Below are 19,746 nucleotides of genomic sequence, written 5' to 3'. Positions count from 1 at the left end.
GCCTGCTACTGAACACTTTTCTCCAGTTCTACTGGCAACCTTATCTATCTGAGGGGAGGGGATCACTGTTGGCTTCTGCCTCTTTTGAAGGAAGGGAGATGTTAGATTGCTAGCCAAAAAAAAGTGCTCACTGGTTGCTGGGAGGCCTTGTCTCAGTCCTAGGAACTCTTAACTGGCCGAATGGTACCAAGGAGTTTCAGCCCTGATACAATCATTATAATTACTTCCTGTATAAAATTGAACTGATTTTCTTTTCATAGAAACAAAGACGCAACTCTGCATCAATTTTAATAAAAGTCAGTGACACTTCTCAACTGAATAGCACAAGTTCAGTTTTTTTGGGTGCTAAACTTTTATTTCTACGAGTGGCTCTGAAAGGTTTTCCTGGCCCCTTCCAACCCTGTTCTGTTGATTTTTAACTAAAAGTTATTAACCAATAAGGAAATGTCTTGCTGCCTCCAGTGCAAAACCTCTCCCAATCAAGTGTAAGATAGTAGATGCAAGTGGATGAAAGTCCCCAAGGGAGTATACACAGTTAGCTGCTTGCTCTTTGAAAATGAGTTATCTTGTAGAACTTGGAAGCCTGTGAAAATTTTTAATCATTATGGAGAACTGTAGGTGCTGAAGTTTGGAAACTGCAGTCTTTGAGCTTCAAATTCTACAGTCTACAGTCTCCTCAAACATACTTTTAATCCTGTGCACTGCACACAAATGTGCTGCATGAAAATATGTTATGTTTCATTGAAAATATGCAATTCTGTTTGGGTGACCTTGCTTGCTGGGGGGAAAGTGTAGATGACTGGGGAAGGCAATGGCAAACCACCTTGTAAACAAGTCTGCTGTGAAAACACTGTGAAAGTAATGTCACCCTAGAGTAAAAAAAACGACTGGTGCTTGCACAGGGGACCTTTTTTTAAAGGGACATGACATTTTACTCCAAGCTAGCTTTCATGCACCTCTAAGATGTGAAGAGTCCCTTCCCTCATTTCCAGAAAAACAAGAGTGCTTCATATTCCTGTTAGCCAGATGGGTGCAAGAAGGTCCAGCGAACCCTTTAAAGTGCCATTGTGGATTCCCTTAAAAAGGACTGGTGGATCCTTTGTGAGTCCCTGTATCCCAATTTGAAAACCACAGCATACACTCTTAATTTATACAGGGTGGCAATCAGTGTTCCCTCTAAGCTGAGTTAGTATGAGCTAGCTCACAGTTTTTTAGCCTCCAGCTCACACATTTTTGTCTTAGCTCATGAAGGATGGCCCCTGAGCAAACTAATTTTATGCAGTAGCTTACAACTTTGATGCCAGTAGCTCATGAAGTAGAATTTTTGCTCACAACAGCTTAGAGGGAGTATTGGTGGCAATCGGGTTTGTTGTCTTCTCTGAGGAAGTGTCAGTGCACAATCCACACCCGCAGATGTGCTCTGGAGGTCCCCCCTGGCCACTGGTGAGTTGCTACTTCCGGTTGGGAAACTCCTGGAGATTTAGGGGTAGAACCTGGGGAAGAAAAGGAGCTCAGGAAGGTACAATGTCATGAAGTCCACCCTCCAAAGCATCCATTTTCTCCAGGGAACGTGATGTCTGTAGTCAAGATGAACTATAATTTTAGGAGATCCCCAGGCCCCACTTGGAGGTTGGCATCCATGTTTGCAGCACAAGATCAGTTTTGATGGACAACCTCTCTTTTGGGAAGACTGGTCTTATCTATTATGGATCTTTCCAGTGAAGAATGCCAGAGATCTTTTGAGAGGTTGAAAACCGCTGCCTTAGGCAAAACTTCCAGCATCTGGTTGACCCACATTAGAAATACCATCAGCAGCCAGTATAACTAAACGCCCACCTCCAAGCATCCTTAGTAATTAATAATTACTGTTAAGGTGGAGACATAAATTGTGCAAGTGAACCCTTTCAGCAGTTTGCTTCTCCCAGATCCACTGCATCAGCCTATGCCATGCCTCCCTTCGATGGCTTGATTTTTATTATTTCTGTTCTATTCATGGGCTTAGTCGGATGGGCCTATTCATGAACTTATTGACAAGATCCACTTCCGAATGGTCTGTAAAATAATAGAACCCCGAGCTCAAGCAATCATATCTCCGGGCCAGCCCAGCAGCCAGTCTCTCTGATTCTGTATATACAATCTCATGGTGGGGAAATCTATTTTTTTTAATCTAAAATGATTATGTTAACGGTCCATGCCACGGTAATAGGTTTACAGCTCAGGGTATCCCGCTCTTCACCCAAAGCTTGTGCTCACCACTCCCCCTCCTTAACTAGGCCTGCACCCAAATAGTCAAAAACGTCTCCCCCTTCCCCACTGCTGTCGCTGGAGGGGGCCAGGGGATGGACACTGGCCCGCTTTCACAAAGCTATCCTACGCAAAACTAATTTCAATGGGATTAGAAGCGCCCAATTCTGCATAGGCTGGCACTATTTGCAGCCCAGCAGTCGCGCAAGTGCACTCCTCGCGTCCTCCCCCAGCAGGCGTCTCTGCCATTCTGCTGCTCCCCCTACGTGGCGCTCGGCCCTCCCCACGGGCGGACCCGGCTCAAGCCCCTCCTGCCCAGACAGCGGGAACCCGGAAGCGGGAGGTGTTGTACTCTGAGCCGTTTCCTGCCCGGGAGACAGTGGCCGGGGTGGAATCTCTTGAAGCCGAGCCGGAGCCATGACTCACCAGACCGGCATTCACGGTAGGAAAGCGGGGAGCCCCGCAAAGCTTGGAGTCGCCTCCATTTGCTCGCGCCTAAGCTATACCCCCCATGCCTGCAGTGAAGGGCTTCGTCAAGCCCGGCTGCCTTCCCCCGGCAACCCCACCCCTGCTTTCCCTTGCCCGGAAAACCTGCCTCACTCCTGACACCGGTCTTTTGAAGAGGGCAGAGATGTGGCTGCCAGCAACGAGGCTGATCCAGTTAGCTCATTGTTGTGGAGGGGTCTTTGCACCAGCGAAGGTGCTTGCTCTGTGGAAGTGTAGGCTTCTGATAGAAGGGCCAGCCCTAATCGGATCAGTTTAAAAGGGGCGGGGGGAGGTTAAAATGAAAAGGATTTGGTGATGACGGAACCTGTGCTTATTTCTGCTGTATAGAGGTTGAAGTGAATATCCGACTAAGCCCACATTTGCCACCTAAATACCAGACAGTCTGCCCCGAAATTATTCATTTTGGTGTTGGTTTCTGGTATCGTCAGTAGAGAGCTACAGATGGCCTTGTAGAGGGGGCATAGATTACCTGTTTCTAGGTAAACGCCTGTGAACCTATGAATGGTAGTAAAATAGGCTATTGGAGCCCTTGTTCCTCTGTATTTTCTAGAAAGCACTGCCTGTCTACAGTCATCTTTGCTTCTGAGACCTTGTAGTCGTATCTTATCTAGCAGCTCCAGTATAGTTTTAGTGCCTTTTCTTTTAAGTATGATCTGCATGTTTCTGCTGCACCTATAAAATCTACCCTCTCCCCAACATTCATTTCAATTCCATGGCGGTGGGTGGCATTACTTCTTGGGGGGCAGTTGCAATTTCTGTGCACCAACAAAGAGCTTGTCTGTAACTGTCTTCTCCATAAAGTGTCAGCTTTTTGTCTGCCGTTAAATGATCTCCTAACATATTTAGCTCTGCAGTGTGAATCATAATTGCAGACACCATTTTTCTTCCTGCATACTTTGTTTTGTGTGTGTGCGTCTGTGTACCCGCCTGCACGCTTGTGCCTTCAGCATTCTCCAGATGATCACAGGAAAGATAATCTGAAACACAAATCTTGTTTGTTATGTTCATTAATGGTTTCTGAAATGCAGAGGAGTGTCAGTGCTACAGAAGGCAAAGGTGGTGCAGAATTTGAGTCAGAAAGTGATAATACATTCCTACAGTAAAATTATACAGTACATATCTGAGCTGCAATAACCATGACAAAGGAAAAATAACTGGATGCCTTTTGTCCTGCTATTTTTAACTTCTTTCTAAGAATTTGCAACTATAGTGTCATGCTACAGAATGGCACCCGAGGCCTAAACCAGACCCAGCATCCTACCATTTTAATCATCCAAATAGCATTTTCTTAGGAACTTGAGGCATTTTGTGCAGCTAATATGGATTGTATTAGATACTATAGTGAACGCTTTGCAAGCCCTAATAGTCCAAGATGGGGAGGGATTGACAGTAGAACCGTGAGGGTATAATAAGATGAGATTGAGTAATAAATATGATTGGATGCTTGGGAAATGCTTTAAGAGGGCAGTCATCACATAGGATGGTCTAGGATATATCCACACACCTATTCTTTAACTGTGAAAGTTTGATTATGAAGGGTCTGTAGGGAGGGGAAGGGGGTGGCACCAGGAAACTAGCTAGTGTTTTACTGTATCGTTAAGGTTGATGGGGGAATGCCTGAAAATCTTTCTGATTTTTGTCTTTGGGAATATTCTAAGCAACTGCTCTACTAGCATGTGAAATCTTGAAGTGTTGTGGTTGTTTGGATTTAACTATTAATTCCAGCTAATTTAAGCATTTTTGAGTCAGGTTTGGTTTGGGAGTGAACACTAGTAATTTGATTACCATTCAGTCAATTACCAATTAAAACCACAACACTGTGTGTCTGAAGTGGCTGCATTCATCAGGGAACTGTAATTGACCTCTGATCCCCGGTGTATGTGCAGAGCATAAATGTGCAGGGTGTTTGTAGCTGCTTCAAGTGGGATGGTGCATGCCTCCACTTAAAAAATGAGTGGCCACTGTCCTGCTTGAAGTGAAAACATGCATGGTATTCATGCAACATTAGTCTACACCTTGTGAACTAGTCCAGAAAAATCAGTCAGTGATATTGTTGCCCAGTTTATACAGAACAGTGTGGTGTAGTGGTTAGAGTGTGAAACTAGGATCTGGGAGACCTAAGTGCAAATCCCCACTTTCCCATGCAATCTTGCTGTGGGTGGCTTTGAGCCAGTCACACTCTCAGCCTTATCTACCTCATGGGGTTGTTATTATGAAGGAGGAGAGAGCAACATAAGCCACTTTGGGTCCCAGTTAGGGAGGAAGATGGGGTATAAATGAAATAAATAAATATAGTATTCAGTTAATACGGTAATGGGCAGCTGATTCAGCACTGGAGTATTAAAATAGAACTCTCTGTGTGTCAGAAAGACTCACTGCATGCAGGAGGTTTCTGCTAGCATGGTAATTTTTTTAGCCACTTGCATAGATGTATGGCATTTGTAAACTATTTTGGGCTACAAGAATTGTCACAGTCCTTGTAGGTGTCTGGTATACTGAACCTGTCTCCATCAGGAAGTAGTCAAAATAGTTCTCTGTGCCTAGCAGTGGTAGTCCCCCAAACTTTAGGTGTTGGTTTATTGTTTTTGATTATGAGTGCATCCCAAGAACAAGACAAGAGATAAAATTACTAGTTGTTTGCTCTGATAACACATTCCTTAACATGTTGTGTATCTTCTTTGTGTCAGTTGAGTTGCTGCTGGGATAGAGCCTGATTCCTAAATATCATTGCAACCTTGGGGTGATTCTTGTTCCTGCCCCCTGTTCTGGATGTGCTTATGTTATAAAAGCTTGGGTCTGATCTTGAGTTGGTAAATAGTGGAATATCCCATAATTCAAACCAAAACAGCAGTTGAAGTAAGGAAGAAGTAATACACAGATACAAGATCATGTGTATTTATTCCATTTAAACCTGAGGCATGGCTGTTGATTATGCTTAAGAATTTGTTTAATAGTCCTGCTCATAACTTCAATATATTTGTAGTTTGTGAGGGGCCCTAAAGAAATCACACCTGTGTATTTTCTTTACCTAACTCAATGCCTATGTTGATGCTCTGCCTGAAGAACATCAGCTGTTTAATTGAATTGCACTGTGAGAAAAAAACACACCTTGAAACATCTCTTAAGAAAACCAGTAGGTTGGATTATGTGGAAAGTGCTGTTTGTCACAGATCTCCTTGTGTTCCCCTCCCTCCAGCAGTCTCTTATGGCCCAGGAAACTTGATTGCTGGGACTGTGGGGCTCACGGGTTAAGGAAGCTTCAGTGAGGAAGGGGGTGCAATTGCTGTCCTGCCTCTTGCATCAGTGGAGTTGATGCTTGCAGATGAGGGAGGTGGGGGCAATTTCACCCCCTTCCTTTTCCTCAGCACAGTCCATGGTCCACATGATTTAACAGTAGGCCCTGCAATCCTCAGAAACAACTTTGCAAGCCTCAGAAGGGATTTCAAGGGTGTGTGTGTGTGTGGATAGGGTAACATGTGACAGATCCTCAGTCATTGTGCTTACATGTTACAGGATCCAGCCCAGTTGTTTTAGAAGAAGGTCTCATGACCTAACTGGATATGGCAAGGGTGCTTTTAATTTTTTTCCCCTTTGGAAGCAACAGAAAATGCAGCCTGTGGATTATTTTTTCCCCCACCCCATATTTTAACTATATTGGAATATCAATTGAGACTTTAAGTGGGCCATAAATTATGTAACATAATCAATATAAGAATGTGGAAGCTAGAGATACTGAAGACCTCCTGGGTCAGGTTTTTCACCTCTCTTAATACAGAATTGTTACCTGCTATAGATTCTTGAATGCTTTGTCTGTTTCAATGGCAATGAATCATGCAGTGATGCTTTATGTCTTGGGAGTCTGTTGTGCATAGTAATAGGTGTCAGTACTCCTGAGTGTTTCCTGTTGTTAAACACCTTGGTGTAATTCCTTTGGCAAAACATTTATGGTCACTATCACTTAGTGGCTCAACCACCAGATGATTATATCCTGGCTTTGCTTCACAGAAGGAACAAATATAGGAAATTAATTGCCTGATCAACCAGTATGTTTGGGAAGATAAAAAATAATATGTCATGGAGTACCTTCTGATCTGTTTTCCTTTTAGCACCATCCTTGTGAAAATCTTGATAATTTCCCACATGACTCTTACACTATAGTGCCAAAGGGCATGTTTATATGGAGGTTTTTTGTTTTGTTTTGGGGGGGTTTATGGTTCTGATGCATGGATGCTCCACAGATGTAAAGGACTACAAAACAAAGAAATGGAAACATAACCCTCCTACCCCACCTTTCCCTCTGTTTTTACCTTCAGGCCTTTCCCCATTTTTTTCTATTGAGGAAACAATTAAAAGAAACTCCTATACCAGTTTTTTTTCCTTTTAGAAAGAGTAAAATGCCTCTTTAGGTAAGGTTTTTCACATTCTAAATGTATAGCATGAAACTTAGGTCTTTTTCATTTTTTTCTATGGAAAAAATCGAGAATTTTGAGAAGCGCTGAAAACTTCCGTATGAAATAGAGGGTTTTTTTTATTATTTCGAATGAGAAGAACCTTGTCTTAGAAAGCATTTCACTCATTACAAAAGTACAGCATGAAAAAGTCTGAGGACTTCATATTTTTTCCAATGGAAAATTTGGGGGACATTGAAAAATAAAATTCTATACTGTTGGCATATACATTATTTTGAAGATATTTTGTTTAAATGTAATAATTTTATTAACAATTAATATGGTTTAATATGTTAATGATAATACATTATTTAAAAGTTTAGTGTTTTCATATAGTTAATGCCAAAACATGCCAAAAGGCATATTGTGATTCTATGAGAGAATTTCTGTCCAAATAATGTAGTTTGTTTATTACAGAATTTTTTCCCTATGTTCAATTTTTATTTCTCCTACCTCTCAGATGGCAAAAGGTAAAGACATATGTGCTGTGATAGCATAAGAGCCTCATGGCGCAGAGTGGTAAAGCTGCAGTACTGCAGTCCATCTCTACTCATGACCTGAGTTCGATCCTGGCTGAAGCTGGGTTCAGGTAGCTGGCTCATGGTTGACTCAGTCTTCCATCCTTCCAAGGTCAGTAAAATGAGTACCCAGCTTGCTGGGGGGAAAGTGTAAATGACTGGGGAAGGCAATGGCAAACCACCCTGTAAAAAATCTGCCGTGAAAATGTTGTGAAAGCAATGTCACCCCAGAGTCGGGAATGACTGGTGCTTGCACAGTCTTGCACTTTACCTTACAAAAGGTAAAGCAGTTTGCAGCTCTTAGGTATACTTGCAATTTTTCTTATAGAAAATGAAGATGTTTCTATTTTTATATTCTATAAATATTCCAAACAGTAAAATTTTGTATGCTAAGTTATAAATGATGCATTTTACTTTTGTTCAATCAGTAAAAGAAGTTAGGTTTGACAGGAAAGTAATGCATACATTTTCATTATTTCCCCCCAACTTTCCAGTTGCTTCAAAATTTCCTGAAATTTTACAACTGTTGATGCCCCCAGAAGCATGACATCCATGTAGAACTTGCTGTAGTCCCATGGTTGTAAGAACGTTGGAGGAAAATTGCAGGATCAGCTGTGGTGATGCATTCTATAAGTGAGAAGGGTGCATAAAACTTGATAATATTGCTGCTTTCCTTTTCAGGTTCTGCTTCCTGCACTTCTGATTTGAGACCAAATTTAAAAATGCAAGGAACTATCTAATGGACATGCTCTAAAAATGCAGGTTCTGTTCCCCTCAGTCTTGACCAAATTTATCCCATGTGAAAGTCAGCTAGCAGCACTTCCGTGGTTGTGGTCTTCCTGATTATTCTAATCTGCCTCCAAGATTTATCTATATCATCTTTGTAAGTGCACACCCATAAGAAGCAAGGAGGGATTTGGTGCATTTTCATGTCCTATATGAGAGCGGCCCTGTGGTGCAGAGTGGTAAAGCAGCAATACTGCAGTGCTGTGGTCTGAACTCTCTGCTCACGACCTGAATTCGATTTTGGCGGAAGCTGGATTCAGGTAGCCGGCCCAAGGTTGACTCAGCCTTCCATCCTTCCGAGGTCGGTAAAATGAGTACCCAGCTTGCTGGGGGGGAAATTGTAAAACGACTGGGGAAGGCAATGGCAAACCACCCCATAAAAAGTCTGCAGTGAAAACGTTGTGAAAGCAACATCACCCCAGAGTCGGAAACGACTGCTGCTTGCACAGGGGACCTTTCCTTTTTTTCCCATGTCCTACAGAAAAAGCCATATTGAAGACTACCAAATCAAATTATTTAGCATTGATTATGCACTTGGAAGTTACACCCATGACAGTTTGTTCCAATAAATGCTATAGCAGCGCCCACCTCACGGCCTCACTGGATCTCTATATTTTCGTCTCTTCGGGGTATTTTTACTTGTTCTGTTGATGGGACCCCAGCAGCTTTGTTTATTCTTCCCACAAAATATATAGGCTCACGAGAACTTTAACTTAAACCACAGATTTATTGTAACAAAAAGTCTTAACTGGGGATATGGGAGATATTTACACAGGCTTATTCTTTGTTCAGTTGTTTCAAGCTTACAGTCACTTTTACTTTCTTGGATCTTTCACAGTTACACAGTTCACCGTTCCCTTTAACTCACTCTCCACCTCTAGCCAAGGTCTGGCCTCTTGGGATTGATGTGTCTAGTCTCACCCCTCGACTGGAGTCTCTCCTCTCAGCCCTTCTTGGTGTCTCAGACCCACATCCACTCCCTCAACCTCCTCACTAGATCTTTAGAGTAGTTTCCCGGTGCCTGTGACCATTCTGGTCTTAACTGACTCACACACACACAGCCCTCTTGGCTGGTTTTGTCCAGCTGGCAGTCTCTGGAAGACTTCCCCGTCTCCGTCTCCAGCTTCTTCACAGGATCAACTGCCCTCTTAGCCCTTCTGGCCGGCACTAACTGACCCTCTCAGTCTCTGTCAGGTCCCCACTGACAGACTTCTCTGACAGGCCTCCACTCTGTCAGACTCCAACTGACTGAACTCCTGCCTCAGCAGTTTCCCTCACTAAACTAACTTTTTTTCCCTCCCTGAGAGCTCAGAGCACTTTGCCCCCACCCTCAGGTCACCTGACGCAGCCCTGTGCGTCTTCAGCTTATGCTTAACCCATTGCTTTCCGTCACATGTCCCTCCCCCTTTTGAGACATTGCGCAAGGCGAAAGGTCTCAGCCTTTTGCTGAGCAATGGGACATGGGCACACTTGCTTGGGTTACACTACGTTATAACACTTTTGTCATAACACCAACTTCAAAATTATATACATTCTTCCTCCGTTATACAGACTAATTTTCTTTAACATTACTATACAAACAGACTTTTAAAATTTTACATTCTTCTTGATAGTGCATCTGCTATCACATTTTGCTTCCCAGGGATATGCTGAATGTCAAAGTTGTAATCTTGGAGCTGTAAACTCCACCTTATGAGTTTGCTGTTCGTATCTTTAACCTGGTTCAACCATTTCAGGGGAGAATGATCTGTACACAGTGTAAACTTCCTTCCCCATAGGTATGGTTTCAATTTACCTATTGCCCACACAATCGCTAAACACTCTTTTTCAATTACTGAGAGGTGTTGCTCTCGGTCCAATAACTTTCTACTCAAATACAGAACTGGATGATACAGTCCTTCCTCTCCTTGCTGACTTAAAGTTGCACCTACCCCAACATTAGATGCATCAGTAAAGAGGGTAAACTCCTTTGAAAACTCTGGAGTTCTCAACACTGGTTCCGTGGTCAGAACCACTTTCAGATGTTCATACGCTTTTTGACACTCTGCATTCCAGTTTACTGGATCAGGGTTCTTCTTCTTCGTGCACTCACATAGCGGTGCTGCTATCGTGCTAAACTCAGGTATGAACCTTCTGTAGTATCCTACTACGCCCAAAAACGCTCGAATTTGTTTCTTGGTTTGGGGTCTAGGCCACTCATGTATGGCTTGCACCTTTCCCCAATCTGCTTTGATCTTACCTCCTCCTAGCACATGCCCTAAATACTTAACCTCGGCCATGGCTAGTTGACACTTAGATGCTTTGATGGTGAGACCCGCATCTTTCACTCGTTGTAACACAATGGCCACATGCTGCAAATGTTCCTTCCATGTAGCACTGTAAATAGCAATATCGTCAATATATGCAAGAGCAAATTCTTTCAGTCCCACTAACATCTTATCAATTACTCTCTGGAATGTGGAGGGAGCATTCCTTAACCCAAATGGTAACACAGTAAACTCAAAGAGTCCCTCTTTGGTTACAAAAGCTGTTTTCTGCTGATCTTTAGGATCCATAGCTACCTGCCAATAACCTTTTGTCAAGTCTAAGGTGGTAATAAAATTGGCAGCTCCAATTGTCTCGACCAACTCGTCTATGCGAGGCATTGGATACACATCCGGTACTGTGATTTTATTCAACCTCCTGTAGTCCACACAAAACCTCATAGTTTTGTCCGGTTTGGGTACTAGGACTACAGGTGAGGCCCACGGACTTTCTGATGGTACAATCAAACCCAATTTCAACATTTCTTCTACCTCCTGCTGTACATACTTGGCATTCGGGCCGGTCACTCTATATGGTTGGAGTGCTACAGGCCTCGAATCCCCTGTGTCAATCTTGTGACACGCTAGGTTTGTCTTACCTGGTACATCTGAAAAAATTGTTTTGTACCCTCCCAGTATTGTTTGTAACTGGCCTCTTTGTTCTCCATTAAGAGAAGGGGCGAACTGAACCTCCTTAAGGGTCTCTTCCTGGGATATTTTCCCCCAACCCGACAATTCAGTTCCCGCACACTCTCCCTTCTTTGCAATTAAAACCAAATTACCCCTGTCAAAATAAGGTTTTAACATATTTACATGGAACACTTTACATTGTTCACCATCTTCACTTAAATTCACTACATAGTTCACGTTGGAGACCTTATGGGCGATGGTATAAGGTCCCTCCCAGGCCACATCTAACTTGTTCTTCCTGGGCTTCAACACCAGTACTCTGTCTCCTGACTTGAACTCTCTGTCTCTGGACTTGGAGTCGTACCACTGCTTCTGGCGTCGTTGCGATCTTCTCATGTTGTCTGCAGTCTCCATCATCTGCTTGGCAATTCTTCTGGCGGTGCATTGTTCTTGCTTCTGCTGAATGAGCCGCTGCAGTTCTGTTTCGCAAGTGGTGATGCATAGCTGGTATGTAGATGGGGAAGCTATACTGCTCAAAACTTGCACGGTTGGTTTCCTAGCTTGGACAACAGTTCCATTAGTTGTCTTGGGAGAGGATGACAAAGGTGCACACATACCAACTGACGACTCTGATCGAAGAGGCTTGCTGGACTGGACGATTTCTTGCTCTGTTGCTTGGCTGTGTCCTCTGCTCACTGGTTGGGCCACCTCAGAGGGTTCCAAAGAGCCAAACATGCTCTCCCACTCTTCTTCTGTCATCTCCCCAGTTCTCTGCCATAGTTCCTTCAGGCTGTCATCTTGTTGCTGCTCTCTGAGGAATTCTGCAGCAGGGATGGTCTGCAACATTGTTTCCTCTTCTTCTGCTGGTTGCTGTACACACACCTCAGGAGCTGCTTCTGGCCTGCTTCTGGTAACAATGTTTACAGGATTAGCTTGCTGTCTCTTTAACTCAGCAGCTAAATCATTGCCCAATAAAAGCGATGTTCCTATGTCACTCAGGACTCCCACAATCCAATCACCTTGGAACTCTCTATACTTGATAGGAACTTCTGCTAGGGCCACTTCAAATGTAGGTCCTTTAATGCCTTTTATGGTGTAAGTTTTCCCAGGCAAATACTGATGACTTTTTACTAATTCTGGCTGTATTAGGGTAACACGCGCCCCTGTGTCCCTATAAGCCTTGACTTCCTTGTCATTTACTGTCACAGTCTCAGTATATTCCTCATCCAAGCTTTCCTGTACCTTCCACACTTTCAGAACACTAGCGGGTCTTTCTGGTGGTGTGTTCTCTGGAAGTGAGGGGTTTGTTTCTGCTTCTTTCTGTTGACTCTGTACCATTTTAACTGTCTTAGCTGGTGGGGTCTTTTTTCCTTTTTCTGGGCAAAACCTGGCATAGTGCCCTATTGCCCCACATTGGAAACAAGCAGCCTGAGTCTTCCTGTATGGAAGTGGACTGTACCGCTTTGCAGGGTTGTTGTTACCCGCCCCAGACTTCTCTGGAGAGTTCCAGACTCGGGGGTTTTTAGTTGGAGCAGTCCACATTGATCTCCCTAGATCTGATTCAATCTCATCTAGAATCATAGCTGCTTCTTCTACTGTCTTCAATTTCTTGTCTCTCAGAACCCACCTATACTGAGAGGGGACTTGGTTATAAAACTGTTCCAAGCCCACTAAGTTTTTCAGGTCCTCTAAAGTGGAAACTTTACTCCCTTCTACCCATCTGTTCAGGGCTCTGTCTAACCGACAACCTAGTTGAGAGTATGTTTCTCCAGGCTTCCTTCTGATTTCTCTAAATTTTTTCCTGCTTTGCTCTGCTGTTAAGCCAAAGCGGACTCTGACCCTTTCCTTGTACAATTGATAATCAGAAGTTTCCTCATCCCTCAGTTCAGAGTAGATTTCACTCAACTCTCCACAGATCTGAGGTCTCAAATAAATCATTCTGTCCTCATCAGCAACCCTTAAATCTTTACAGGTTCTTTCAAAATTAAACAAAAAAGCTTCCACATCATCCCCTTTTTGGTACTTAGGGAATTTCTTTTGTTCTACTGTGAGGTGCCTCTCATTTCTAGTATCACGTTGAAACTCTGGCCTTCCCTGAATCTCCTGAAGTTTCAAACTGTACATTTCTTTCTCATGTTCTCTCTCTCTTTCCGCTTCCCTCTCTCTGCGTTCTCTGTCCTCTCTTTCTGATTCCAGCCTAGCCATCTGTATTTCTCTCTCCCTTTGTTCTCTCTCTGATTGAATTTTGGCCATCTGAATTTCTTTTTCTGCTTCTATTCTGGCCAATTCCAACTGTATTTTCATAGCCTCCAAGCTCTGACTAGGATTCTCCTCAGGAATCTCTTCTTGTGTCTGCCCATCCCCCGTGGCTGTGGTAGTTCTCTTAGGAGGAGCCATTTCTGACAGGAATTTTTCACCAAACTTTATTAATTCCTTTACTGCAGTGTCCCTCTACTTTCTGTGTGTCTTAGTGACACTTATTTTGGGTTTTTTCTTCGAAATCCCGACGCTGGCAACCAATTATAGCAGCGCCCACCTCACGGCCTCACTGGATCTCTATATTTTCGTCTCTTCGGGGTATTTTTACTTGTTCTGTTGATGGGACCCCAGCAGCTTTGTTTATTCTTCCCACAAAATATATAGGCTCACGAGAACTTTAACTTAAACCACAGATTTATTGTAACAAAAAGTCTTAACTGGGGATATGGGAGATATTTACACAGGCTTATTCTTTGTTCAGTTGTTTCAAGCTTACAGTCACTTTTACTTTCTTGGATCTTTCACAGTTACACAGTTCACCGTTCCCTTTAACTCACTCTCCACCTCTAGCCAAGGTCTGGCCTCTTGGGATTGATGTGTCTAGTCTCACCCCTCGACTGGAGTCTCTCCTCTCAGCCCTTCTTGGTGTCTCAGACCCACATCCACTCCCTCAACCTCCTCACTAGATCTTTAGAGTAGTTTCCCGGTGCCTGTGACCATTCTGGTCTTAACTGACTCACACACACACAGCCCTCTTGGCTGGTTTTGTCCAGCTGGCAGTCTCTGGAAGACTTCCCCGTCTCCGTCTCCAGCTTCTTCACAGGATCAACTGCCCTCTTAGCCCTTCTGGCCGGCACTAACTGACCCTCTCAGTCTCTGTCAGGTCCCCACTGACAGACTTCTCTGACAGGCCTCCACTCTGTCAGACTCCAACTGACTGAACTCCTGCCTCAGCAGTTTCCCTCACTAAACTAACTTTTTTTCCCTCCCTGAGAGCTCAGAGCACTTTGCCCCCACCCTCAGGTCACCTGACGCAGCCCTGTGCGTCTTCAGCTTATGCTTAACCCATTGCTTTCCGTCACAAATGCATTCACTAGTAAGGAGCCACAAAGCTCTTTGTTTTGTTTTTCAGTATAGTAAATCAACATGGCTACTTTAAAACGTCTTTGTACCATTGCAAAAAGGGGCAGTAAAAGAGGAAACCACCTTAAAGAGGAACAGACTAATGCTTTGTGAATTGAGGCACACTCATGCCTGATTAGAAGAAGATGGGGGCTGACATTACATCATGTAGTGTGGGTTTATATGTTTAGGATTCCATGATATAGCTAGAAGTAGTTGGTACCTTTAAATTGGCATTTCAAATGTTGGGCATTCAGAGCATGGTCTGTAACAGTTGACCTAGGCACTCTGTCACTTGTATCAAATTGCTCTGCAGAAATTCTTCTTTCTACTACTCTTGTATTTGGATTTGTTGAAGCTATTTCCCTGACAGGTTTGTTTTGCAGCTGATTTGTTCTTCCTGTTCAGAAAGTAGTGAGATGGTCTTGAAGCCATGCCATCCTTCCAATTACTTTTTTACTTCTATCCTTTGTGTTGTTGTGGAGTTTTTTTGGCAGTCCCTTTTTGTTTGTTCTGAGGTACAGTATCAGAAAGAAGTTGAATACAGTAACTTGAACTGGATCAAACAAAGGACCAAAAAAGGTTTTGCTTAGGTATTATACCAGATTGCCCCACTTTTTTTCTAAATTAGTCATTCTCCAACTGGTAATTGATCAAAGTACTGGGCTTGCATAGTGGCCACATTCAGACAGCCTAAGTAGATCTCTTTGCTTCTCCACATCCTCCTCTCCAACATAATTGAAAGTGTTCTTGTTTGGGAACACGTCACAGTTAAACTCTCATTTGTTATGAAATCCAAACAGAGGTACCTGGGCAAACTGGATATTTTTTTCTTCCTCATAAACTGGGATTCTAAATTGGGATTAAACCGTAGTTTAGAATCTCAAGAACATGGTAGACTGTTTTTGTACCCATTCAAAACATATATTTATCACAGTTGAGAGCCAGTGTTAATATGTTAGCCAGTGGTTAGTATGTTGCACTAAAATCTGGGAGTCCTGTGTTTCAATCTCCAGTCTGCCATGAAAGCTGATTGTGTGATCCTGGGCCAGTCACACACTCTTAGCCTAACCTACCTCATAGGGTTGTTGTGAGGATAAAATAGATGACAGGAGACTGATGTAAGCCACTTTGGGTCCCTATTGGGGACAGGTGGGGGTTTAAATGAAGTAAATAAATAATATCTGAAAGCAGTCAGTGTTTCTACCCTTCACATAATATTGCAGTATTAAAAGTGGACAGGGACAAAGGGCCATTGCTAGTTTAACTTTTGAATTAGTAATTATTCTACCTAGAATTCCTGTAGGGAAAAACAGTGCACAAAATGGTGCTGATTTTGTTCTAGCCAAATTAACAAAGGATATATACCTGGTCTCACAACTCATTAAATAGATTCATAATTCCTTGCTGCAGGGTGCACTCTAAAAATAATTGAAAACAGGTTGCTTAATTCTTAACGCACCTTCTGCTTGCATGGTTACATTATAGCAATAGAATGGGTTTTCCCATTCTTTCATTGCATGTTTGGGAGCATTAAAATGCTTTAAGTTATGCCTTTTGTTCCAGATTTAATTTACCAGGAATGTTCTCATAATCATTAATGTGGATTATCACTCCACCCTCAGAACCGCTGCAGAAGAATGGTGAAATCTGCTTTGTTACTTAGTTAATATAGATTTATTTCTCACCCAGTCTTTCTGGGGTCTGTGGTGGCTTTCCATGCCTTGCTATTTCATTTTATCCTCACAACTCCTTAGGTAGATTCAGCTGAGAAATGTGAGTACTTGAATACCTCAGCTTCCTGATGTCATTGTGGATGTTCACATATTGCCAACATGTTCAACAAACTGATACGATACCAAAATCTGGCCTTAAGAGTTGCATAAAGTCTTATAGTTATAAGATGGACAGGCAATCCCAGTATATACTGAAATTTCCTATTATGGCCATGTATTTCTTCGTTATGCTTCAGGTTTTACATTTTGTTGTGCTATTTATTGTTAATTCCTCATTGGTTTCAATGAGTGACACATTTTCAATTATACCTTTTGTTTTCCATTTGGATGAAATTCTTCAAGGTAGTACCCTTCACCCAATATCAATATCTTCTTATTGTTAAATTTGAGGCAGGCAACTAGTTCATAGGCAAATAAAATTCTCACTTGGAGATAGATTTTTAAGCCTCCCAAAAGGCAGGAAGTGTTACAAAAGGGGGACAAGGGAGTGTTTGGCACCCCAGAAAAGGTGCAAGATTTATACAAGGGGTGTCAATTGACTGAGTAAGTAGGCAGAGTTGCAAGGGAAGATGTATGGTACCATAAGAAAGACAGCAAAGCAGAGCCAGCAAAGGTTGCATTTAGCAAGTCAAGACAAACATCAGCACCATTACATGGTTGGATATATTTGGCACCTGAAGACAGGAAGGCATCAGGACTGAAAGGGTGCAGAGGCTTGCCTTGTTTAGATAGTGAGAGTGCTTGGTGAAATATGAACTCTTCTTATGCAGTGGGGTGCTCCACTGTCAGTGAAACAAAACTGTAAACTATTCTGCTTTCTGGAAATTACTTGTGGAGTGTGTTCATGCTGCAGTGAATGATTCACAGCGTCATTCGCTGTTGATTTGGGTGCTTCCAGTCAGTGCAACGCACAAGAACTCTGTATTTGTATGTGGTGGTGGTGGTGGAAATCACAATCCGTATCAGATGTCTCTGTTGTGGGGCGGGTGGGATATAAATCTAATAAAATAAAAAAAAATATTTAAAACATGAAGTAACTCTAACAGAATCAGTAGACCTATTAGAACTAATAGTAGAGAGGAAAATGAGCAAGAGGAGACACTCTTCAACTGCTAGCTAAGTAACAACACTATCTCCATTCACTTCAGCAAATAACTGGTAATAATAAGAGCAAAGCATCAACTGGAACCTGAAATCATCTCTGAGGGACTGCGATTCAGTTAATTCTCTAGAACTCTCAGCAGTTTTTGATATCATCCTTCTGGACCATCTGTCTGGACTGGGATTGGGAGGCACTGATCCTGCAGTGGTTCCAATCCTATCTGGAGGGTAAGTTTCAGACAGTTATGCTGGGGGACTTTTGTTAAGCCCCTTGGCCTTTGGCCTATACGGTGCTACAAGGTTCCATTTTGTCCCCTTTGCTCTTTAACATCTATGAAACCACTGGGTGAAGGTATTTGGAAATTTGGGCTGGGTTGTTACCAATACACAGATGACACTATCTTGTATTTCCAGCTGATCCCAGGGAGACTGTACAAACCCTGAACCAGTGCCTGGAGGCAGTCTTGGAGTGGATGTGAGCTAACAAACTGAAGCTTAATCCTGACAAGATGGACTAGTGGTGGAAGGTCTGACCTAGGATTTAAGGTTTCACGCAACAGACCAAGAGTATCTTGAGATACTCTTGGACCCAGACCTGCTGCTGGATAATCAGGTGGCAGCTGTAGCCAAGAGTCTCTTTTACCAGTTTCAACTGGCTAGTCTTTCTTGAGTAGAAAATAACTGGTTACTGTGATGCATGCCCTGATTAGATCTAGATTAGATTACTGCAACGTGCTCTATGTGGGGCTGCCCTTGAAGAGTGTTCAAAAACTGCAGTTGGTATAGAATGCTGCAGCCAGGATGTTGAATTGAGTGGGTCATAGTGACCATATCACTCCAGTCTGCCCTGGCTTCCAGTTTGTTTGGGGCATACTTCAGGGTGCTGGTCTTGATCTTCAAAGCCCTGTAGGGTTTGGGACCAGTTTACTTGAAGGACAGCCTAATCCCTGTGAACTTGCCTGACAGGAGCAGTCATCTTTGGAGTTCTTCAGGTATGCCTGCCTTCTGAGATTAGGTGTGTGGAAACCCAGAAGAGGGCAACATCAATCATAGCTCCAAAACTCTGGAACTCTCTCTCCAGGGAGATTTGTCTGTTGCTGTCTTCTGCCAGTGGGTGAAGACTTTTTTGTTTCATTTGGCATTCCTTCAATGATTCCTCCTAACCAGTGCTTTATGTTTTATATGTATTTTAATTGTTTATGTTGTTTTAATTATTATGGTTTCCTGTGCTATCTATTGTCTTCCATACCTCATTGAGATGGTAATAGGGTTGTCAATCCCCAGTTGGGGTCAGGAGATCCCCCGGTTTGGAGTCCTTCCCCCTACTTCAGGGTCATCAGAAAGCGGGGCATGGGAGGGAAATGTCTGTTGGACACTCCATTATACCCTATGGAGTGGGAGCTTTATATATCAAATGCTCTCTGAATCTGTGTCAAATTGGTCAGCATATATAGAGAAAAAAAAATAAAGTGATGGGCCTATCCATAGAATCACTGACCGTGCTTACATTTACTGCTGCATTCCAACAAATCAAAAACAGGATGTTAGACAATGAGCGCCAGAAGTTAAATAGTCTGGCTAACAAAATCTGCTCTCCTCTGAGCTTTGAGATTCCTCTCAGCACAGGGAAGATGGCTTCTTACCTATCTTCCTTGCAGGTGCCACAACAATGCAGAGCGTTTTCTCTCGCTAGATGCAATGCTATGCCCTCTGCCATTCTCGATGGCAGATTCAATAAAATAGCTTATTCAGCTAGGTACTGCCCTTGTAAACAAAAATGTGTTGAGTAAATTACTCATGTTCTCCTGCACTGCCATGTGTTTATGGATCTACGTTATACATAATTATACTCTGTTTTAGCCAATAGGATCAGCTGCTCTGACTAACTTAAGGTCCATAGACGCTTGAATGATTTTTCTATCAATGCTATTGAGAGGTCAGCCAAGTTTCTGTACTCTGCTCTAAAGTTGCACCAAAGGATATCACAGAAATAATTTCAGTTCATACAAGTGTACATGAAAGTTGTGTTTCTATCCTGTTTTACACTATATTAATTTGTACTGTTATTTTTATGCCAATAAAGGCTGACTTG

General features: G+C 42.8%; 1 protein-coding gene across 1 annotated transcript in view; it reads left to right on the top strand.

Annotated features, from left to right (window-relative positions):
• The first annotated feature begins 2,523 nt into the window (after positions 1–2,523).
• The window catches only part of TWF2 (twinfilin actin binding protein 2), a 110,305-nt gene continuing 93,082 nt past the window's right edge, over positions 2,524–19,746 (top strand). Inside the window, exon 1 of the mRNA XM_060239969.1 lies at positions 2,524–2,686. Within this exon, the coding sequence (XP_060095952.1) occupies positions 2,662–2,686 (25 nt within the window). The 5' untranslated portion in view covers positions 2,524–2,661. The remainder of the gene's footprint in view (positions 2,687–19,746) is intronic.

Source organism: Heteronotia binoei, chromosome 5, assembly GCF_032191835.1.
Source record: "Heteronotia binoei isolate CCM8104 ecotype False Entrance Well chromosome 5, APGP_CSIRO_Hbin_v1, whole genome shotgun sequence".
In the NCBI taxonomy this organism is placed as follows: Eukaryota; Metazoa; Chordata; class Lepidosauria; order Squamata; family Gekkonidae; genus Heteronotia; species Heteronotia binoei.
Note: the sequence above shows the minus strand (reverse complement) of the source record. Positions and strands in the feature narration are given on the sequence as shown.